General features: G+C 30.7%; 5 protein-coding genes across 5 annotated transcripts in view; 4 read left to right on the forward strand and 1 right to left on the reverse strand.

The window, feature by feature from the left end:
- LOC115239436 overlaps positions 1–196 on the forward strand; it is a 2,726-nt gene extending 2,530 nt beyond the window's left edge. Inside the window, exon 5 of the mRNA XM_029813949.1 lies at positions 58–196. Coding sequence (XP_029669809.1) covers positions 58–196 — 139 coding nt within the window. The remainder of the gene's footprint in view (positions 1–57) is intronic.
- Positions 197–2,411: 2,215 nt separating this feature from the next.
- Positions 2,412–3,805, forward strand: LOC115239414. The gene is made up of 3 exons (XM_029813921.1): positions 2,412–2,553; positions 2,716–3,071; positions 3,253–3,805. Exons 1-3 carry the CDS (start codon positions 2,450–2,452, stop codon positions 3,531–3,533), a joined length of 741 nt encoding a protein of 246 aa, XP_029669781.1. The 5' UTR covers positions 2,412–2,449; the 3' UTR covers positions 3,534–3,805.
- Positions 3,806–5,614: 1,809 nt separating this feature from the next.
- Positions 5,615–6,696, forward strand: LOC115239399. Its single transcript, XM_029813899.1, has 2 exons — positions 5,615–5,943; positions 6,145–6,696. Exons 1-2 carry the CDS (start codon positions 5,746–5,748, stop codon positions 6,691–6,693), a joined length of 747 nt encoding a protein of 248 aa, XP_029669759.1. The 5' UTR covers positions 5,615–5,745; the 3' UTR covers positions 6,694–6,696.
- A 2,254-nt stretch (positions 6,697–8,950) lies between these two features.
- On the forward strand, positions 8,951–10,601 carry LOC115239397. Its single transcript, XM_029813898.1, has 2 exons — positions 8,951–9,534; positions 9,884–10,601. The coding sequence occupies exons 1-2, from the start codon at positions 8,979–8,981 to the stop codon at positions 10,135–10,137; spliced, it is 810 nt and encodes a 269-aa protein (XP_029669758.1). The 5' UTR covers positions 8,951–8,978; the 3' UTR covers positions 10,138–10,601.
- A 10,760-nt stretch (positions 10,602–21,361) lies between these two features.
- On the reverse strand, positions 21,362–23,394 carry LOC115239419 (geranylgeranyl pyrophosphate synthase-like). The gene is made up of 5 exons (XM_029813931.1): positions 23,235–23,394; positions 22,618–22,738; positions 22,391–22,530; positions 22,210–22,312; positions 21,362–22,099 (listed from the first exon to the last, which is right to left on the reverse strand). Exons 2-5 carry the CDS (start codon positions 22,721–22,723, stop codon positions 21,897–21,899), a joined length of 552 nt encoding a protein of 183 aa, XP_029669791.1. The 5' UTR covers positions 22,724–22,738; positions 23,235–23,394; the 3' UTR covers positions 21,362–21,896.
- Between the last annotated feature and the right edge of the window lie 521 nt (positions 23,395–23,915).

A 23,915-nucleotide genomic window follows, 5' to 3' on the forward strand; every position in this document is an offset into this window, starting at 1 on the left:
TTATTATTATTATTATGTTAATATGGGATTAATTAATATAATTGTATATATTTACAGAGATCCGCAGGAACTCAAGGGTAGTGTAACAGACAGTGTGTACAGTCAGAGATTTTATAGATACTTGAACGCAGCCAGGTACGGTCAAGATGGTGGAGATTGCCTCAGCACATATCCTTGTAACAACAATACCGAATAAATGTTCTGTAATAAATGTGAAATTTATATCTCGTACTAATGCGACTAAAATACGGCAGATGTTATCCGTTCTCTAGCAAATGCTGTTAGACATATTTGCTCAATAAGCTCGACGAACTTGCATCGGATAGATCAATGTTGTAAAGTTGCGTATATAATATAATGTCGATATAAAAGAGAGACCAACGGTACTGCCATGCATTAATTTATAAATATATAATTTATCAGATGCGCGAGAATTCATCTAATTTTCCTATTAGAAAATAAATTGAAGTGTTCTACGGATAAATTCACTCGTCGCAAAAGTTTTAACAATTGATTTAGTTGTAAGAAACTAATCGACATGTTGAATGAAATATTTATTGCATTTGTATAATTTATGTAATTTTTCAAGTTTAAGCGATCGAATTTAGTGAGGAGTTTAATCAGTAGATTTTGTGATGATGTGTCAAAGTTTTTGAAATCTATTGACACGTTGTCAGCAAGATCGCTCTCCAGGGGTATTATCATTATTAGGCATGGTTAAATAAGAAGATTGATATGACATTTTGGACTTTGTGGCATTTTATGGGTTAAATATGGTTTATAATTTTTAGGTAAATTTTGGTGTAATTTAAAAAATGCACAGTATTTCGAAAAATAAAAAATTCTATTAATTTAGTTATGCTTTGACAGTAGATATTTGAAATAAAAAAACATTTTTTTCTCTTACATAACATATAATATTGTACGACGAATAACATTTTTACTTTTCACATGTAAAATGAAATAATTATTATTTCGTAGTGGCTTCATATCTTGTATAATTACGTATACAGTAATATAAGAATGGTTAAATAATATTCTGCAATAATTTAAAAATCTGTCGCGTTTTCTGCATAAGAAAGATATGCTTGTGATGCTATGTAAAAATTAGTTAAGAAATAGTGTTTGCTGTATAATTTTATGAATATTGTTTATTCCGCTAGAGAGATAACTAATTAATTACTATTAAATATTCGGGTGCCATACCCAACAACTGTTACTTTCAACTTAACTCCATCTTAAATTTTCTACATATAAAAGTATATCGAATTATGATGTAAAAATTAAATAAACACTTTTGTAATTAGTTATACGATCTAATTATGTGTATGTAATTTATGTGTAATAAAACATTAAGTCAATTTTATTATATTATTACATATTATCCTTTTAACTCTAATATACTCGCGCTTGTGTTTATTATATCTTAATGTAGCAAAGAATTACTATATAAAGAATATGAACTATTATATAATCAAATAATCAAATAAACTCTCATATAAACTATTAAAATTTAAGTGCTTTTATGAATATTCTCAAGAATATTATTGATTAAATTTTTTTTTAATATAATAAATATGTGAGTCAATAATAAGTCGTAGTTTGTTTCAGTTCTTTATTAGTTTCATTTTTTTCATCTTAGATAATATTAATCCTCAAAAATACTATAATCAATTTAGTTCTATTGTGATATCGCTATTTTATTTCTTGATTGACAAAGGCAAAACATTGCTAAACTCAAAGAAATAAAATAATATTATAAAGAAAGAAGAAAAAGTAAATGTATAATATTTTTAGTATCATGAGAGATATATAATAAAATTACGTTTTACTAAAAATAAGTAACTGTATACAAATATAATTACTTCAAAATTTGTTATCAAAGAGTTTATAGTACATTTACTTTTTTTCGTATTTTGCATTAGAGTTCAAAAATTTTAACGGAAAAGTAAAGATTTTCTGATTCGATATTTCAATATCGTAAATTTATAATTATTTTGTATCTATCTTGATTCAATAAAAATAAATTTTTCTATAAATTACATATAAATACATAATAAAAAGATTTGTAAATTTTACCATGCTAATAGAAATTATGCTGTGGAAAAATTCAAGAAAATCATAAATTTATCGAAACTCTTATATAAATATAGTTTACATCAATATATTTATCTAGGTATTGTTTGCCGAATGGACATATTCTAAAAATGGTAGCAATTTTTGATATGGAAGTCGAAATCAAAATCAGAGGGACGAGAGGACACTTATACTTTGTAAAACCATCGACACTCTAGATAATAAGGCTTTCTTCTTTTCTTTCGGCCAGCCTGTAACACGTCTCTAATCAAAATTCATTGGACGTACGCGAATGCCATCGCCTATAAAACCCCGTTGACTTCGTTCGTACTGGCATTCGGTGTTTAGTCTCTAACCAATCGGTGGTATCGCCATGAGGCTCTTAACCACTTTTGTGTCAGTATCTCTTCTGGCTACCCTCAGTGGTGCACAACAAACAGAGACTACCGTCAATGTCTTGCAAAAAATTTATCACAGGTATGTTATAATTATATTATAATCTTCTCGTATTTATAATTTTAATTATTAAAAATTAATTGCATTGTATAAGCTATAATTTACAAATTGTTTGAATTAGAATAATTATATATAAAAACTTCTTAAACGTTTTGTTTTATGTACAAATTTCAAATGTTACAGATGCGCAGATAGCGAATCCATGTTATCTTGTGTTAAACCGAAGGTGTTGGCTTACCTCACCGATGCTGTGAAACAAGACAGATTGGCAATTACGGAGAATTTAGCGTTAGTTAAATCCAGTGACGCGGCAGCAGATAGTGCGGAAGATTACTCGCAATATGATGCCGCAGATCCATCCAAGAGGAAAATCCTGCGAACATTGTTGCTCGAGAAATTGGATGCGTACTTGTCAAGCCATCAGCTTGAGGCTAAACTACCGGAAGCAATAGCGGAATCGAACATTGTTCCTAGATCTTTAGTTGACAGCATGCCAAAGAGTCTTATCGTCCCTCTTAGTGATTCTTCTATTGAACAAGGTAATTTAATAACAAATAGTAGACGTTACAGACGATACATATATTTTTATGATACACATATTATTTATATGATTTTCATTTGACGTGTAAAACGCCTGTAGAGAAAAATAATCGTGAAAATATTACATTTTTGGAACATAATATTTTTTAAGAAACGTATTAATTTTACATATTTTTGCAGGTCGTGGTTTCGTCAAGAAGGTGATGATACCATTCTTGCTTGGTCTCAAATTCAAAGCCACTGCTTTAGTACCCCTTGCTCTTGCTCTGATCGCCTTAAAGACGTGGAAAGCGCTAACTCTGGGTCTGCTATCGTTGGTCCTCAGTGGGGCGATGCTGATCTTCAAATTGACAAAACCGAAAGTCGCTTACGAACTTGTTCACTACGGACATCCACCTGTCGAACATCCACCTCACTGGGACACCGCACCTCACGGACCTTACAGAGCCTATAGAAAATAAAACGACGTAGAACAAAATTGATCATTTCATCATCCGTACTTATTTAATATTTATTGATTACACTAGTATGTGTGTATGTTCCGTCTGCGTTACTTAAATGTAATAAAAGTTTTCATATTGTTTTATCAATCTAATCTCTTGTGATTATTTTTATCTCAATCTTCTCCAGTTTAATATAACTCATATTCTTTTCCTTGGAAATGCGATTGTAAAAATATTATCGCTCTAATATTGGAAAATGTAAAAAAGATGGTAGAAAAATACGATTATAGAAATACATTAAAATATAAAAAGTGACACATTTGTTAATACTTTGCCTTGTATTTTCGCATAATATGCAATACGAATTTGAAGAACGGGATACTTGAATTAATTATCAATAAACTTGATCGAATTAGTTAACATTAACAGAAATTATATATAATAATATATAAGAATACACGATTAAGTATAAAAGTAAATAAAATAAAAAGAATAAAAGATTATGTATAAAGAGATAGATGTCTATAATATAAAATTGTTAAAGCTCAACTTTTGTTAAAAACTGTATTATATAGCTATTAGAGCTATTACGTCTATTAATTTATATGATCTGTATTATTAAATTTTTTTTGTGTGTTTTTATAAATATTTGCTACATCTGAGCAAATCTGATTCGAAAAAAAAGGATATGTCTAAACAGAATATAATATTCGCGCGCGTTTTGCAGCTTAACAAACTTTTGTTGTCACACATAAATTTGATTTGTCAACAATAAGCAAACTAAGGGCACACAAAAGGAATAGACTGATTACACGAAAGATATTGATCGATATTTCGTCGGCTAGACGGCCTGAATGCTTATGCAAACTCGACCCAAAATTCCAGTTGCCATTTGTTACGACAGAGAAGAAGTCGGGCAGGACAAAAGTGTCTCTGATGGTACCCGATGTGCATTTTCGTGCGAGAAACTTGCACGCAACTCGCATCACTGATGTATCCTCGTGCTATTTTTCTTAAGCTCGATCGGGAGCTACAGTTTAATAAAGTCTAACAGAGTGAAATTGGTAGTTCTAGAGAGGATAATGGCATAATGAGAGAGAACATAGACAGAACGGAACAGTGTGTAGAAAGTCATGATCGTGATATGAATAAATGATCGATTCAATGCCAATGTTACGGCGACTTTGATGTCAAGGATAAAGAAGTCTTACGTATATGATTCCTGGTTACTTGCTATAAATAGAAGAGTAACTAAAATAAAATAAATAACTTTTTATAATCTTCTCCTGCCTAATTTTTTTTTAAGTTTCATAAAAAATTGCCGACATTTAATTCTGTTATTTATTGCTAATATAAGTTGTAAATACTGATTATGAGATAACGAATTAATTAATAATATTATCTCTTATCATTTCAAAATAGAAATTAATTAATTATCCTGATTATTAATTTCTTATTTTTTTAAATTTATTAAAAACTTTATAAGTAGTTTATTGAAAACTTTATAAAAGTAATTTATCTTTTTTATAGGTAAAATTTTAATTTTATGTAATTGTTAATGCTTTATAATATTCCACGAAATCTTTAACATAGATTAGTTTCCTCTCTCTTTAATGTTTTTAATAACTTTTTAATTCTCTTCGTTTTCGTGTCACGACGAACTAAGACTAATAATTATAAAATCCGGTTGCGTTCATTATGAAAAATTTAATTTCAGACCATGCGTCAAAAAATATTCCACGAACGTTTATCGCCGCAAGTAGGTCTTTTGATATCGTCGGTAGAAAGCAAACTGCTACTCATTAATATTATAGATTCCATCGCGTTTTATGATCCAAAAGTATGACCTATTGGCATATTGGCGGGACCGCTACCCTGATTTGACGTCGCGTGCAGCGTGTCGCGCGATCTCACGCTCGCACAGTCTATCCTCCCTCATCAGGTAGTCGCGGCATGATCCACGGCGAGGCCTCAATAATCGAAGACCATACTGAACGAAAAGAAAATCCACACGCGGACGGAAGTAGGGGGTTTGAGAGCGCCGCTACGCGACTCTTCGACGTGCATTGTACGATTCGATGAGATAGGCCTTCGTATAAATACCGTACTGCCCAACCCATTGGCATCAGTCGTCGTATTGCGATCGTTCTCATTCATTATCCACGAATCGGGTGTACAACGCGAACCTTCCTCACGTCTTCATAAACGGATATCATTGACTGCCAGCGCCATGAGGTTCTTCGTTTTGTGCGCCCTATTCGCGTTGGCCGTCGCGCAACCAGCCAAGAATGAGAACTGGAAGAATGCCATGGACGAGATGGTCGATCGATCCAGGTCCGAATGCTCGCAGAAGAACGACGAAATTGCTTGCATGAAATTCAAGGTGTTTAATTTGCTCGATCAAATCTTCAGCAAGGATAGCTTCAAGGTAGGTATCAATGCTGATAGCGGTTTTTCAAAGCGATTCACAAAACTTTCATACTTTTATTCTAGTATTCTCGTTTTATACTTTATCAAAATCAAAATTTTGTAAAATTATTTACTACCACGTTATATATTATTCGACCCTTTTTAATAAAATATTCTGCTTTAATAAATTCGCTGATGTTCACTGTCTCGATTTATTCAGGTGTCCGAAACAATGGAAATTACACGCAACTCGCATCCTGCCGAAGAGGTATCCGCTCGCAGCGAGAGGTCCTTCCTTGACACTGTACAATCCTACTTGGCCTCTCACGACGTGACCTTCAAACTGCCGCTAGACTCCACCGTGAAGGTGAGCTCGCGCAATATCGAGGACGATCAGCTCACCTTCAATGTCAAGTTCGGCCAAGGCCGTGCCGTCGATGAGGCCCGCAAGTCCAAGCTGAAGAAGGTCGTCATCCCTATTCTCGTCTTCGTCCTCTTGAAAGCGATGACTTTGATCCCCTTGGCCATCGGTATACTTGGCCTCAAGGCCTGGAATGCCCTGCAGCTTTCTTTCTTCAGCTTTATCGTATCCGTCGGTATGGCCATTTTCCAACTCTGCAAAAAGATCGCCGCTGACTCCCATCCTGCGCCCATCGCTCACGGACCTTGGGAGTATCAAGCTCAGTACAGATCTTTCCAAGATAAGGATCAGATCTCTTCGTCGCAGCTTGCGCACAATCTTGCATACTCCGCCCATGCACAATCGTAATGTTACTATCGGCCTGATGACGCTTTTGTAAAATATTTAGTTTCCTATTTGTATTATTTATAATAAACTATTATCGCAAGTCATTTTTAATATTATAATATGTCTATTTGAAAACCTGCTTTCCCAATACTACTTTAATACTGTCTTTTAATAATAAAATTTATTCGGAAGAAGAGAGAAGACTAGATAGTTAATCTATTTAATAAATTATTATTGCAAGTTATTTCGTATCATATCCATTTGAAAATCTGCTCGACGCTACTTGTCATACAATGATTATTCGAAAAAAATAGAAAAGTAAAGAATAAATATATAAAAAATTCTATGTCTTAAAAAATGCAATTATGTAAAGATATTTATGATAATAACTTTTTGCAATTCTTAATAATTAAAGTAAAATTAGAGAGAGAAATTTACTGATATATAAAAAAGATATATTTAAGCTTTGCTATATTCGTGCCCTTTTTTTATAATTAAAACATGAATTCCTTCACAGTTTTGGAGAAAAATGTTGCATATAAATTATAGCTCTACATAATAGTCTTGTATAATTTGTCTTGTATAAAAATAAATTTATAAAAATTTATTTTTATAAATAAATCAATTTTATGTTCAAGATTTGTGTAACACACCTTCTTTCTTTATATATTTATATGATATCATTTTAAATTAGCATTTCTTTCTAAGCTTACAAGAACGCTTTCTGCAATCCAAATCAGTCGAGAGACTCATAAAATACTTACAGGAGACCTACATTCAAATGTGATCACTTTCGTCTTTTACGAAAGTTAATTAGAAGTCACCACTTTGAAAGTCATTTCACTGTTTTAACATATTATGTGACTTGCATTTTTTATGAAAACAAGAAAATGTTATTTTAACCTACACACAAAAAAGTATGGCAAAGTATTAATAAATTATGAATATAAATTATTATAAAATTAAATTATATAAAAAATATTAAATTTAGGCTCTAAAAAATGTGGCAAAATAATAAGTTCATTTTAGAGAAAAAGAGAGAATAAGATAGTTAATATAATAAAAATTAAAGTAAATAAGAATTGATAAGTGAATAGGATCTCAATTTCATATTTGCAATCCCATTTAATTATTGCGATAATTATAGCTAAAGATAACTACAGCTGAAGCTTTATGTGATAATAATATAATAATTATAATTTTTTACACTTGTTTCAACTATTTGCTATCTTTTAGTTATAAAATCTAAATTCCTAATATATTTAACAAATAATACAACACTGCACTGTTATTATCATTTAAGAAACAAAGAAATAAAAATATCAGAAATATTTAAAAAAGTTTTTTAAATTTTATTAAAGAGAGCAAATATATTGTATAAGCATCACACAAAAATAAAATAACTTCTAGAAAATAAAATAATACAATTTTATGTGTGTATTTATGAATTAATATTCAGGTCAAATTCATTTTATATTCTATAAGAAAAAAAAAATAAAAATAGTGTATAAACTTGTGTACCCAACGTTTCATAAGAAAGAGATTCCATTTCTAATATCACAATAAAATTTACACATATCTCGCTTCTTTTACAATCGTTGTGATTTATGGCGTTGTATGCCAAGCGTACAACACCATAATCGCAACGCGTAAATCACTGTAATCATCAGAAAACAATGTAAGAACGCAGCATGATATATAGAGGCATCGCATGTGCATCCCTTTAAATTGCTATACGGTGCTTGCGGTTTTCAAGGATATTACAGAGATGACAGTTACTCATTCTGTTAATCTCGTGATTATAGAAGGCATACGGACCGCTAAACGGCAGTTTACGACGAGCCGGATAAGAACGTAGGCGAAAAGAGATGCGAGATGCAAGTTCCGTTTCCTGCATGCGCCGCATGCCATCGTGTACGACGTACGCGTCGCGCAACAATCGACACGTATATACACGCGTGCATTTGCCTGACAAGTGAATGGGTGAGAGAAGGCTCGCGGGGGTTCGACGAAGAGGGTGATGGTACGACGCTATATGCCAGTGAAATTTGAATAATTTCCCTTCGATCGTCGATTCCCGGCATGCGTGACCGAATAACATAGTTTCAAGGGGAACAAATTAAATAAAAGGGGCAGGCCACTCCTCCGTCAGTCGCAGTTCGATCATCGGTCGCTCGCACGGGTGGACGATCGATCGCTTTTATTGACACGCGATACCGCGCGGACGGTGAGTGGAAACTACGAGAAAAAAAAAACGATTCGAACAATTTTTTGTAAAACATCGAAGAAAGGAAAAGGATCCCGATATGCGACTGATAGCATCGATAGGCGCGATCGTTCTGTTGATCGGATCTTGCGCGGCCAATCAAGACTTCTTAACGAACTCCTTAAATGAGTGTATAAAAGCGGAATCATGGATGTCCTGTCTGAAGCATCAAGTTTTGAGTTGTCTCGATGACAAGTTGGGAACTACCACCGAAGCGAGATCACTCGAAACCGTCGACGAGGCGATTGTTGCCAGAATCATCAAGTATATGAAAAGTTTCGATTATGGGATCGATTTACCCTTCGTCGATGCTAGTTTAAAATATAGACCTAGCAGAAGTTTAATCGATCTTGATGTCGAATTCAAGAATAATGACGTAGCCACCAATCAAGCGCGAGGACTTTTGAAGAAAAAGCTTTTACTACCGTTCTTGTTATTGCTGAAATTGAAGTTGAAAGCTCTAATGCCCATTTTTGTCGCCATTATTGGATTAAAGGCGTTAAAAGCTCTTGTTTTATCGAAGCTCGCTCTTCTCGTCGTGATCGGATTTGTCGCTCTACAACTCTTTAAGAAAGGTGGCATGATGATGCCGACAGGTATGTACTTATATAAATATCTCTAATGCTTTATATCGAGAGAATCGTGTAACTTTTTATATTTATTGCTATGTATGTTACGAATACTAAGCGTGCAACTATTTCACGTTACAATCTCTGCAATAATTTTACTTTCTCTGTTTACTTCAATAAAAATCGTATTTAATTTTCTTGTAAAAATATTAAATAAGTTCTAAATTTTAATATATTTAATATATTTTAAAAAAAAATTACATGAACATTTCTGTTCAATTTTAAAGACAAATATGTCTTAATTGTTGCATGCAAAAAATTGCACATATGCATTGTTATTTTTGTTATTTAATAAAGTAAAATTTTTCGGTTGTAGGAATGTCCATAGAACCGGCATCAACATATGGTGCTCCACCTATGCCCTCGACGACGTCGAGCTATGAACCCGCCAATACGTGGGACGGCAACGGCCCGTATTCCCGCGTTTGGACGCCGACTAATGGTGTGGAAGCCCAAAATCTTGCTTACAGTTATTATTCACCCGGCAGCGGCTCGAGCTCATACAACTCGGTAGGCGCCTCTTCATCGTCCTCGTCCTCGTCCTCAAGCAGTTCAACGAATTATAATTAAAGTCGTTCTAATACCCGACTTCGATGACGCATCGATCGCCCGATGTTGCCCTCGAATGAATTCTCGATCACACGTCGGCAAATAAGACACGACCAAAGAAATGCCAAATAAATAATTACAAAGTAGATCGCGATCGATGTTGACAAAACATCAATTTTGTTATTGAGAGTTCTGTATTTAAAGACTGTCGACTCTGCATCGGCTATAATCGTAGAATTGTTTTGTTCTTAACAAAACCTGCTTTCAGCTCGATATCGAATTGTTTTGTTGTTAACAAAACTTGTCTTCGGCTCGATATCGGATTAATTTGTCGAGGAATTAGTTGCGCCAATTAAATTTTTGATGAAGTTTAAGAATCCAAAATACATATCAACATCCTCAAGTCTATAGCTAATATTCATAATATGCGTCTGTGGCGAAAAAATTAAATTAAAATCTTTTACAGAATTATTCACGAAATCATTTCTCTTTGAGTGTATGCGGCGAAAGATAATTAACAGTCATCATTGTTACGTACATAGAAATGTACAGGAGAAATCTTCGCGATGATTATAATAATCGTCAATATATCGCCGAATATATTTGCGAGATAACGCGAAATTATCATTTCTTCGGCGATTTTTTTTTAATTTTCCGCGTGTAACAGGATATTTATTTATTATTATTTTTGTATTTGTTAATATAAATAATCTCTTGTAAAATAAATTAAAATTTTGTATATATTTATATTTTCAATTATAATATTCCTAATGAAATTTCTTTAGTGTCCTCAAATATTAAATAAATATAATAAATATTATAAGAGATTACACCATAAATACTTAAAAAACAATTATTTTTTCATATACTGTCTTATAATTAAGTTTAACATAAGGTTCATCAAATTCTTAAGATATCTACCGTGCCATAACATATGTAAAGTCTGCCATTCCCTGGAATAATATAATTCATTGAAATTTTTTCATTGAGCATTTTTCAATTATTGAAAAACGTTCAATTCGTCAAATTAATAAACTAATTGTAAGTAAATAATTATATACATATGTAAAACGAATAAAATAATAATACAAAACACAAACTTCGAATAAATTAACGAGAAAGTTGAAAAGAAACATTGAGATCCCAAAACTTTTACCAGTGTTATGTATGCTAAAAAGGGAAAGTTAAAGTAAAATAAAATTACCAAAATAAAATTTGGAGTATTACATATATATCAGGTCTACCGGAAAGTTCTGTCCGTTTTTGGAATAAAACAAAATACAAATTTTTATTACCGTCAATAAACTTTATTAAATAATGTAATTGCCATTATTCGGAGAAGTATTGTCAGCAACTGGATAATTTAAATACAGCAGTCCAAGAAAAGAGGCCGGCGATGTACAATAGGAAGAACATCATACTGCATCATGATAATGCCAGGCCACATGCTGCTTTGGATACTCGTCAAAAAATTGCAGAACTAGGCTGGAAAATTCTGTCGCATCCACCATATTCCCCGGACTTAGCACCCACCGACTATCACTTGTTTTTGTCCTTACAAAATTTTTTGAGGGGCAAAAAATTCAAAAATGAAGAAGATATCAAACAAGCACTGGTTCAATTTTTCGCATCAAAAGATAAAACATTTTTCGAAAAAGGGATATACAAATTGCCCTCACGCTGGCAAGAAATCATTAATAATAATGGCAATTACATTATTTAATAAAGTTTATTGACGGTAATAAAAATTTGTATTTTGTTTTATTCCAAAAACGGACAGAACTTTCCGGTAGACCTAATATAATATCGGTAAATATGATATATTGTTGGGAACAGAAAAGGTCGCGGGAAAATCAATACGAATTTTACCACATTGTCAATTCGTTATGCTTTAATTATTCCGCGACGCGCAATCGCTATCGGACAAAAAAAAACATTCGGACGGGAAACGTGATAATTTATAGCGAGCGTAAACGCAAAACGTAACGAGACTTTTATTATTGAAACCTAGGGTTACACAATTCTCCATCCCACTCGTTGCCGGTGAAAAAACTCCACCGCGTCTCTGACTTTAAGCCGACGGAAGGACGCGCTTTAATTGGACTCGTTGAAAGCGACACGGGACAATACCTCATTGCTATCCATTATTCTTTGTCGGATTATTGTTCGTTGCCTATCTTCAAGCTCGCGGCTCGAAACATGCGCGTCAATAGCATTGCTCTGCAATTGGCGCAAACGCATAATCACGTTTCGCCTCGAGAGAAAGGAAAAAGAAGTATTACGTAATTAATTAATCATTATACAATCTTGGTTGCTGTTACCAACAAGTACTATTTCAATATAGATTTAATGTAATAATAGATTCGTATTTTGTTTTATTCCAAAAACGGACAGAACTTTCCGGTAGACCTAATATTATATTATACAATAATGTAAACCGGATAACCATCACGCTGCTCTCTTGGCTTTCATACACCATTCTTCTTAACTCGTTGAGATTCTTTTTCGAAGTATCGGCAATCAGGGTGGAGGCACGTGATAGCACCAAGCGAGTCGCGCGATACGATGATATTCAATATTTAATTGGGCTATGCTGACCCGAGAAAAAAGAAGAGATGGATCGGGAGAATGGAGAAAAGAATGAACGGGAAAAAAGAGATGGTCTTCAGAATCCTCTTAAAAAGAGGACGAAAATAGGGTCCGGATAAAGAACACGTGCATGACGCGTTTAAATAGTCCGATTCCGTCTACGAGCGGCAACGTATTCCACACTCCACGATGCACAGTCATATGATTTGTTGCAGCGTCGCGCGACCACGTGGCCGCGCGCGACGCTATCGCGCGCCTCACGTGACTGAGTTGTGCGTACACGCTACTACGACCTATTCCACTCCCCAACCCCGCGATCGCGCTACTCATTCATAAATCGAGCGGCGTAATAACAGTTTTCTATAATTTTACGGGCGGCAATAACTCCACAGAAAATTGACGTAGCGACTTGTAACAAAAATGGATATCCGCGATCGAATCGATCGCAGTTTTGCATTTGACAGTTAAGCTTATTTTATAATTAAATTCGATGCACATTACAACGTTAGCCCTTTGTATTATGTATCAATTTGTGATGTGTACATGTATTAGGTTGTGCACTATGCATAAGATATTATATGTATATACACACATATTACATTCTTATTAATATTCGTAATTTAAATATATTATCGTTTATTCTCTTTCAATATATAAAGGTTTCATCATATAGGACATAAGTCTGAAATCGCAACTTTAGAAACAAGAAAAAATATTTTATAATTTGAATTTTACGAGCATACATAGAAATTTTCACACGTTTGGGATAAGAAGGCATTAAGAATACTAATATCTCCATTAATATCTCATTTAAAAAATATATATATGATATCTTAATATCTTATATTAACCAATATCTTATTTTTCACTTACTTGTTATTATGTCAGTACGGCGTAGTTACTGGTCAACATATAATACACCTTGCTTACCGAACGTTGACAGAAAAATAATAATATGTCTCTGCGCATCAGTCCTTGTCTTTTTCCCCTCTCGATATCTCTCGTGTAGTATGCAGTGGGACACATTCCACATAGTAGAGAGTGCGGGTGCATCTCATTATACAAGAGGCTCTCGATATCGCGCACTACTACTGGAATGCGTTCCATTATAAGAGAGATATCGAGAGGAGAAGAGGACAAGAGGACCAATGCGCAGAGAGACAGCTTATTATTCTTCTGTCGACGTTCATACTTTAAGCAAGATATATTATACGTTCTCAAATTCTTCTAACTTGATAGCCTTTGGTAGAGTGATTCCATCCATCTTCTCGTAAAACTAGTTTTTCTTACAATCACATGGCATTGATATGATACTTCCGACTCCCGACACATTTATCACACACAACACGCATTTTATTTTACACTAGAATAATATAAATGCACGTCATTTATTTTGTTTGTGTATGTATAATTACTTACATATTAACTCTAGTTCTCCATTTTTTCAAAATCAATTAAATAAAAATTACATACACACTTAATATTTGAACTTTCAAATGCATCGCTCAGTCATGACAAGCGTTTACTGATATAAAGTAATGCCCCATTGAGAAATCACAGATCGGAAAGACGGCTATTAGACGTCTATAGACGTTTATAAACGTCTAATAAATATCTAATACACGTTTTTTTTTCGGATCGGTATTACTCACTGGGGCACAGCGCAGCGTCGAGATAATCAATCAGCATCGCGGAAAAGAGATAACAATACTTGCGAGTATCGATTTAACATGGCTTTTTAAGAGTGGATATCTCGATGAGAGCTGCTCACGGCACATTATTAGAATATTACAAAATGTATGTGTGTGTTATATAAAATATTATAAAATGCGCCATTTAGTTTTTATTAATAATAATAGACAAAAATGATAAAAAAGATCGCGGTATCTCTTGCAATATTGATTGGAGCGTAAGAATATTAAGCGTAAGAATTTCTTTTATATCTCGTGGGATGCTACCCAGAACTCTAAATAAAAAATCGGAATAGCGAAAAAATTTATCTTTAAAATATTTACAATTAATTTAAAATATAAACTTATATATATAAAATTTAATACACACACACACATACACACAATAACATAGTGTTCGGCCTTGACAGCATAAATATTGGCGCGCTATCATTTACATGCCTCAACTCTGTTAACATTCGCGCGACGATACTCGAACAGGAAAATAGTCGTGCGAGACGCTCCGTCGAATTCCTTCTCTAAACGCGATTGCGACCAATATCGGGGAATTATTTGCCATTATAATATAATTAATAATTAATTGACATTTATAAATAATACGTAACTACATATATATATCGCGATGATAAATCTTGAATCGCATATTTTGTAATTTATTCATTTAATCATACAAAGTCTGTTATATCAGATAATGATAGCAGAATGTTAGCAGAAATGGCGCAATCTGATGGCAGATTGGTAGCAGAAATCGAGCAGGATCTGCTAACATGACTTGATATCAGATTGTCGGCAGAAATCGAGCAAGATCTGCGCGCGCGCAATCTGATGGTAAATTAGCAGTAGAAATCAAACAGAATCTGCAGCTTTTAGCATTCATATAATTTATTGAAATAGTATACCCAGCAAACACAGATACATAACTGTAACATTGCCATAATGAAACGGAATATAACAAGTAATATAACGTATTTGTTACATGTAACATTCACGTTAGTTGTAATTTAAGTATACCAGATAAACGTTTTAATTTTTATGGTTTTTATACGATCATATAATATACAATAATGATATCCGTTTTTATTATGTTTTTATAATACATAACAAATTTTATACGTTGAAAAATAGTATACGAGTATACGAAAAGAAAGATTTAATTTCTAGAATGTATCTACGTCTATTTTATTCCTTAAAATCGTATATTTATGTAATCGAAAAAACGTTTATAATTTATGAAAAAGATCTCATTTATAAATGTTTAGAAAATACTATTGTATAAATAATATAATCTATGTTTTTAAAACGTCAATAAACTGTTGCACAAAAATAATATATACACACATGATTTTACAACTAAAATATTATACGACTAATAAAAATATTTTAAATATATTTTATATTATTTATATTTAACCATATATTAAGCTAAATAGAGATATGTTCTCATCATTTATAATGATTACACGAACTTTCTTTTATAAACGTATAAAGATATCGCGTTATACAACTATTCCTAATATCCATGTCATGATACATATATATTTTGAATTTTGATTATAGTATTAATAATTTTATGGATTTCTCCTAAAACTGACACGCAATTTTATTGTTATGATAATAATAAAAATAACGTCTTTATTTAACCGAGTTTACAATAAATGGTAAAGTACATCAGTACAAATATTTACTCGGCTCAAATGGCGAGAGGTACACATTCCAATGGCTGTTTTACAGCCGAATGAGATATATTATTACATTAAAATATAAATATTTTAATGATTTATAAAATATATCGCATGGATTATATACAGCTCATTGGAATAATCATTGTATTTTAATATGTGTAAGTGTATTCTGAAGTGCGTATGTTTCATTTTCTGTGAAGGAAAGTGAATTTGGTTCAAGTGCATATAGATATATGTTCAATGGTAAGTAAAATTAAAAATTTACTAAAACGGCTTCATAGTATTGCCGGCAACAAAGAACTATTGATATTCGTCTTTTGTTAAACATAAGCATCTCGATTCCGCGGTGAATGGCTGTCCGGCTGCCGCCACTGCCATAGCTGTGTTGCCACACGAGATCCTAGCTCACACGCACACAATCAGAGAACCCCGTACATGTACTGCGCAGAGCGCTCGGCGCAGTACAAGTACGAGGTTCTTTGATTGTGTGCATGTTAGCTGGGACCTCGTTCTGGCAACAATATACTTTCTACCATTTTCTCTTAAAAAATGACTTTCTCGTAAGAGTCGCCAAAATTTCTTTTAGGGGCTTTTATTTTAACCTGAAAGGAAGCTTTTCACAAAGTTTCATCGAAATCAGAGACGGGCCCTTTTCGGAACTTTATCCGAATTTGTAATATAAAAAAAATGTTTTTAAAAATATACATATTATTATCACATAAATTAAAATATAACTATTATCTCCAATTCGATAAATAAAAATATAAATATTATCTCTAACACATTTTTATAAAAATAATATGTAATTATAATGTTATTTTCAATATTAGTAAGTGATTTTTTTGGTATTAATTAATATATAATTATAATTAATATATTATTATATATGTAATTTTCGAAAGTACAATTATTTTCGAGATAGTTTAAAATCCCCCTACGGGATGGTTCCACTTCCGGATATAACCAAACCCAAACCTATTTCCGATTTAGTTTCGCGTCCGAAGCACAGGGCGATATGGATGTGCAAAATAATAATTTTTGGTCGGTAAAACAGACGAGCTTTTGGATCCCCTTAATGGTATTCTTAAAAACATAGTGGTTCTTCATTCAAGCATTAAATATCTGAAAAAAATAGTCAAAAGTTGCCTCATTTTCTCATAGTTTAAAGTCCACTAAAGACAACTAACGGTCAGCAAAGTTTCTTTTACTCTTTGATTTTTTGTAGGAAGACAAATCCAAAAAGATACCCGGTTTTACCCTACTTTTCCCCATATGTATTTGTGTATGTGCAAAATAATTTTAAAAATCTTTGAAAGTTATGTGTCCAATTGATTCTAGATTCGCGTTTATAGTAAACAAAAAGTTTAGATTTATCACCACTGTTCAATTTGTAGTGAGTATATTGGTGAGTATATTGTGTTTTTGCATCTACTGACACAGATTGACATAAATGCGAAATATATTCAAATAATGTTATACATGTGTTGCATGCTGACACTAAATCTCTTTTTATTGCTGGTACAGAAACAAAGTCAAGCTTAAGGTGTGCACTTTTTAAAATATATTTCTTTTCTTACGCATGATTTTTTTTATCTTTTCTTATATTTTATTTTATATGGCATATCGAATTTGTTTATATTATGCATGCATATTTACGTTTAATGTAACGTTATTGCATCAGAGATATACTAAAACATACTATTTTACTAGAATTAATTTTTATTTAAAATCATTATTTTAATCTTCTAGTCTTTTTACCTCATTTTTTGTATAGATATATAGAATCAATTTGCAAAATAATGCGTATAATTTGAATATTTATATCTCATCTTATAACTAAAATTATTTAATTATTTTCCCATATTTTTAAGTATAGAGTCAACAACTGGTAATGTGTTCGAAATGGAATGGCTTACTTTGAATCATAACGTGAAAAGAAGTTTGTTAATAATTATGACACGCAATATGATACCTATTGAATTTACCAATGCCTATGTTATCTCTATGAATCTTGAATCATTTGTTGGTGTTAGCATAAAAATTTATTTTTACTTTTAAATGATCGCGGTTTTGCATTTATAAATACGATTATTACTTATACCTTGACACAGATATAACATCAATAAATCCATTTAAAATAGAATTTATAATTAGATTAAAATTAAACTTAATTAAGTTTTTATTTAATAGACAAATTAATTATAAATAATTTATAAATTTAAGATTCAAAATTTTTATTTGTGCTGGCATATTATTGTTTATGTTGTTAGGTTTTATGTTTTATATATATAAGAAATAGATTATTAATTTATCATGGGGATACATAATAAACAAATGACCACTTATTGCCGTTGCTCAAGACATCGTATTCCAACAAATGCAGAATTAAGTGGCAAAAATTAACAGTAGAAGAATATAAATACTATTTTTATTACAGGCAGCAGTTACTAACTGGCTTATGAATAAATTCTGAGATAGCTCAAGTGGCCACAAAGAAGGAGAAAAGATAAACTATGGATATAATCTCATATAAATGATGCAATTATTTTAAATGATCAAATATTTTTATTCTTCTTTGACACCACTTACTAATAATAAAATATTATTTTAAATGGTTTTAGTTTTACAATATTGTATGTCATAAAACCAATATCTGAGAGAACTTTGCTTTTTATGATTAATGTATGAGAATATTATATCCGAGAAACACAATTGCAGCCTGAATAATAAAAGTTGTTAATCAAAGAAGGTTTTGTCGAGAAACCGCGAGACTCTAGACATTTGTCAGTCTCTTAGAAGATTCTACAGCGAGTTATACTATTATATAAAAACAATACTAACATCACAGCAATTAAAAACATGTAAAATAAAATTGACTAACGGTTAATTGTTTCAATTTTTAATTTACACACAAAGTGCGGCCGATAAATATCTGTCTATAAAATTTTATAATAAATAATTATAAAGCGTATATATTTACAATCTTGTCTGTAATCTAAAAGAAGGAGACTATCATAAGTTAAATAATTTATTTTTCATCATATTTGAAAAATAAACAGTTAGAGTAATTTAAAGTTACAATGCGCGTATTAAAATTTACATTAAAAATTTTAACAATCTGTGATTGCTGGACACCGGATTCTTGGACATCTTTCTACAAACGTCTCCTATATCATGTATATGCAATTTTTATATTTGCATTAGTAAAATTGGCAATAGTCAATTACAGAGTGAACATGCTGCATTATACGATTCTAGTTGAATTCTCAAACTCATATTCGGCGATACAATCATTGTTCACGGACTATTGAGAAGGGAAGTTAACGTTGGAGTCTGGTTGCCATTCGATTACTCCTCGATAATACTTTTTCACTTTATGTATTTTCATCAATTGATAGGTTTACTTATTGGGGCTTTTCTACATGTTGCTTGCGACAGTCTAATATGTGGTTTAATATTGCACATATGCTGTCAAATAGAGATATTGAATTTTCGCTTGAAAAGAGTCATATGTAATCCAAAAATTCTTCGTGACTATAACATTCAATATAATCTCATGATCAAGTTTATTTCACATAATTAGTATTTTATTTTATTAGAATTATATATTTCTTTTTTATAATTTCCATATGATCGTAACACACATAATAGTATTTTTATTACTAGGCTATAAAAGATAAAATATGAAGAAGATTCTAAAATAATATTGTGATTAACAATTTTGGATGTTAATAATATTTTATTTATAATTTTCCGGAGTACAAAATTTTTTTAATTTTTGATAAAAAGCATCATACTCTCTTATGCTTATAGTATGAGACAAATCAATTAGTGTAAAGAAAAAAACAAATAATTGTTTTAAAAAATACATTGATCGTCTCCTGCTTTAAAATGTCTAGTTCGTTAGTGAATCGAAATAATATCGCGATGCTAACAGATATCCTTATGAAAAAACCGTGTAGGCCAATCGAACCGGACGAGATGGAAATTCGACAGAAATTCGATAGACTTATCGAGAAAGTATGTATTACGACATAACTTTTTAATTGTTATATATGGAATAATAATACATAGTCTTTGATCTAAAAATTTTACAACTTTGTTAGCAACTTTCTCTTAATAAGATTATTAGAAAAAACAGTGATTATAATAATTAATATTAAGAAGAATATATTAAATATAACGAGCAATTGTAAAAGAGCAAATAAATAGACAATGTAAAATTCCCAATAGTCAATTACAGAGTGAACACGCTGCATTATGCGATTCTAGTTGAATTTTCAAGCTCATACTCGGCGATACAATCATTGTTCACGGACTTTTGAGAAGGGAAGTTAACGTTCAGAGTCTGGTTGCCATTCAATTACTCCTCGATAGTACTTTTTCACATTATGTATTTTCATCAATTGATAGATTTACTTGTTGGAGCTTTTCTACATGTTGCTTGCGATAGTCTGATATGTGGTTTAATATTGCACATATGCTGTCAAATAGAGATATTGAATTTTCGCTTGAAAAGAGTCATACGTAATCCAAAAATTCTTTGTGACTACATTGTTCAGTATAATCTCATGATCAAGTTTATTTCACATAATTAGTATTTTATTTTATTAGAATTATATATTTCTTTTTTATGATTTCCATATGATCGTAACACACGTAATAGTATTTTTATTAGTAGGCTATAAAAGATAAAATATAAAGAAGATTCTAAAATAATATTGTGATTAACAATTTTGGATGTTAATAATATTTTATTTATAATTTTCCGGAGTACAAAATTTTTTTAATTTTTGATAAAAAGCATCATACTCTCTTATGCTTATAGTAAAAATTAAACAATATAATGCATTATATAAAACTTAAATAAAGCTATTAAAAAGTAAATATTTTTTTAGATATTTTATATTGTATATATATCCTTTCTAATATTAAAGCATATAATATTTCATAAAGCATTTGTTTTTCGATGAATTTACCTTACTAGTTTTATACGTATTAAAGTAACATTACTTTTATAATTTCCATATGATCGTAACACACATAATAGTATTTTTATTACTAGGCTATAAAAGATAAAATATGAAGAAGATTCTAAAATAATATTGTGATTAACAATTTTGGATGTTAATAATATTTTTTTTATAATTTTCCGGAGTACAAAATTTTTTTAATTTTTGATAAAAAGCATCATACTCTCTTATGCTTATAGTAAAAATTAAACAATATAATGCATTATATAAAACTTAAATAAAGCTATTAAAAAGTAAATATTTTTATTTGATATTTGATATTTTATATATTCTTTCTAATATTAAAGCATATAATATTTCATAAAGCATTCGTTTTTCGATGAATTTACATTACTAGTTTTATACGTATTAAAGTAACATTACTTTTATACGCATAAAATAATAATAATAATAGAAAAATATAGAAAAACTGATTTATGCAAAAATGTTTGTTTAAGAAGAAGTGTCTTTCAACTTTCCATTATTATTTTTTTCCATTATTATTAATTGTAAGAAAAATATTTTCCACTTGAATAACATGAATCATAGATGCGCAAAAGTTATTTGTATAACAAACAATTATTAATAAACAAGATTATATAAGTAATGAGCATTTAATTGAAGTGTATTAATCTTTAAATTAATAAACTTACCCAAATCAATAAAAATATTTGATAAGTTATATATGTAATAATAACTACTATTCGTATGTTGTTGTAACTTGTTGTAACATGTCTTATTGTTAGCGGGCTGTGTGATGCCAGTCAACTTTAAAATGTTCCAGTTGAAAAATCTTTGGTGCTTCTTTAGTTCCAATAATCCAAATTCTTGAGCTCGTTTAAAAGTTCTGTCAAAAGCGGGTTGCCTCCTAAACGTTCTATCTCAGCTCTCGCTTTCACGTCCAAGTCTTCAAGTACATTTTTTGTGTACTTGAAAGAGCCAAATTTCTTCAACAATTTAACGCAATGACGTTTCAATTCGATTTCTCTGGTTCGTTGTTTCAAAATATCTGTATCAGGCATTATTAAGGAAATCTATATATAATAAAGTTCATTCACAAAAATATTTTTGTTGTAAATGAAAAAAAAAAATTATATAAAAGTATTTTATAAAGGATACATATTATTTGCTTATCATCAGGATTCGTTGTAAGCGCATGAACAATGGGAAAGCTGAACTTTCCTTCACTCAAGTCATCGCAATAACTCTTATTTTCGGTATACTATAACAAAAAATTACTTTAATTCTTTTCAGTTTATTTATGTATTATGTATAATGTCGCAGATATATTATTACTCACGTTATCGCTATACAATATGCCATAATCATCCCGTATTTGAAAGTGCAAACCCAAAATAATACTTAGCGATGATAAATCTTCTTTGTATGTTGAGAATAATGTCATTAATTTTACTATTAAATTAAAGAAACCACCAGCCTCTGCGAAATTAATTGATATTTTAATTTTTTTCATATGTAATTTTTTTAATTTTACGAAGAAATATGTATATAAGTATTAATATTGACTTTTCATTGCTATAGTACGGTATTCTCCCTCACTTGGACAAATAAGATTGTCCCGCCAAAAACTTTCTATTCTTTGACCTCTAAATACTTCCAACATTTGTTCCATATACACTTTTGTCGCCTGAAAAAAACGCGGTTAGTGCAATAATACAGCACCAGTTATATTTTATCTAACAAGCAAATATGAAGCTAATCTTTTACAATTTTAATGAGTTTTAATTAGCTTTATGTTATATATTATGCTATATATTAAAAAATCATAAAACATGTATTTCTAAAGATACATAAAACATATATTTTTAAGGATATATAAAACATGTATTTTTTTTAATGTTTTTTCCTTCAGTCAAGTTTTAGCAGTAACTTTTACTTTTCCTATACTATAACAAAAAATTAACTAAATTCTGCTCAGTTTATTTAAGTATGTATGATATCATGGACATAATTGAAGGAGTGCATTTGAATTTTGTATCTTTTAAAAATGTTATTTAAGCACTTAGAAAAGAGAATAAAAGATCTCTTATTTTCAACTTTTTTTGTGACTAAAATAATGCATAATGTGACTAAAGTATATTGCTTACTTACTTTTTTTTTATAAGTATTATGTGATTACTTACTGCAGGATGCAAATTAACAATTCTCTCCAATGCGATAAATAATAAATAGGTTGCAGCATTTAGTGAGCTAGCAATTCCATAAACAGAATGAGCGACAGGACTTCCTCTTCGCAAAATGGAATTATCTTGGATATCATCAATTCTGTAAAAAAAAAATAAATTAGGATCTTATAAAAATATATATACAGAATTACATTTTTGATATAAATTCAATTTTATACATCTAATATAAAAATAATAACATGAAAATAAATGTAATGTGAAAACATAAGGATTACATACTGAAATAGAACGTTAGTTATGACACATTAAAGTTTTGCTTCAATTTTGATAATAACAGCAATAGGCTCAGAGTGAGAACAATTAAGTGGAAAAACTAACAGATAAAAGCCAAGCCGCAGGTATCGAACTTATTATTGTTAAATTTTATTAAATAATGTGCATTAAAATTGTACGTTTTGGATCGTCTTTTGGTCCATCTTTGGTATAGATATAAATATATAAAAATTAAATTAGAATTTAAAAACTTGACATACACAACATTTACAGTTGCAGTCAAATTTCAAATTACTCTTTTTTTCCAGTTTCCTTATTTAAATGTTATTTTAGCTTTATGAAAGACTTAAAACTTTTTAGCTTTTGGCAATAATCAATGTTATTTGGCTTTCGGCTTTAGGCTAT

Source organism: Formica exsecta, unplaced genomic scaffold (assembly GCF_003651465.1).
Source record: "Formica exsecta isolate Colony F162 unplaced genomic scaffold, ASM365146v1 scaffold38, whole genome shotgun sequence".
Classification (NCBI taxonomy): Eukaryota; Metazoa; Arthropoda; class Insecta; order Hymenoptera; family Formicidae; genus Formica; species Formica exsecta.

Bases quoted from the DNA above. Each gene is read 5' to 3' on its own strand.
- LOC115239397 (XM_029813898.1), top strand. From the start codon at position 8,979: ATGCGACTGATAGCATCGATAGGCGCGATCGTTCTGTTGATCGGATCT. The intron at 9,535-9,883 runs GTATGTACTTAT...TTTCGGTTGTAG, and splicing joins TGGCATGATGATGCCGACAG to GAATGTCCATAGAACCGGCA.
- LOC115239419 (XM_029813931.1), bottom strand. From the start codon at position 22,723: ATGGAACAAATGTTGGAAGTATTTAGAGGTCAAAGAATAGAAAGTTTT. The intron at 22,531-22,617 runs GTCAATATTAAT...TTAATTTCGCAG, and splicing joins CCGTACTATAGCAATGAAAA to AGGCTGGTGGTTTCTTTAAT. The intron at 22,100-22,209 runs GTATCCTTTATA...TGCCTGATACAG, and splicing joins TGATGATAAGCAAATAATAT to ATATTTTGAAACAACGAACC.
- LOC115239414 (XM_029813921.1), top strand. From the start codon at position 2,450: ATGAGGCTCTTAACCACTTTTGTGTCAGTATCTCTTCTGGCTACCCTC. The intron at 2,554-2,715 runs GTATGTTATAAT...CAAATGTTACAG, and splicing joins TTGCAAAAAATTTATCACAG to ATGCGCAGATAGCGAATCCA. The intron at 3,072-3,252 runs GTAATTTAATAA...ATATTTTTGCAG, and splicing joins TGATTCTTCTATTGAACAAG to GTCGTGGTTTCGTCAAGAAG.
- LOC115239399 (XM_029813899.1), top strand. From the start codon at position 5,746: ATGAGGTTCTTCGTTTTGTGCGCCCTATTCGCGTTGGCCGTCGCGCAA. The intron at 5,944-6,144 runs GTAGGTATCAAT...CGATTTATTCAG, and splicing joins TCAGCAAGGATAGCTTCAAG to GTGTCCGAAACAATGGAAAT.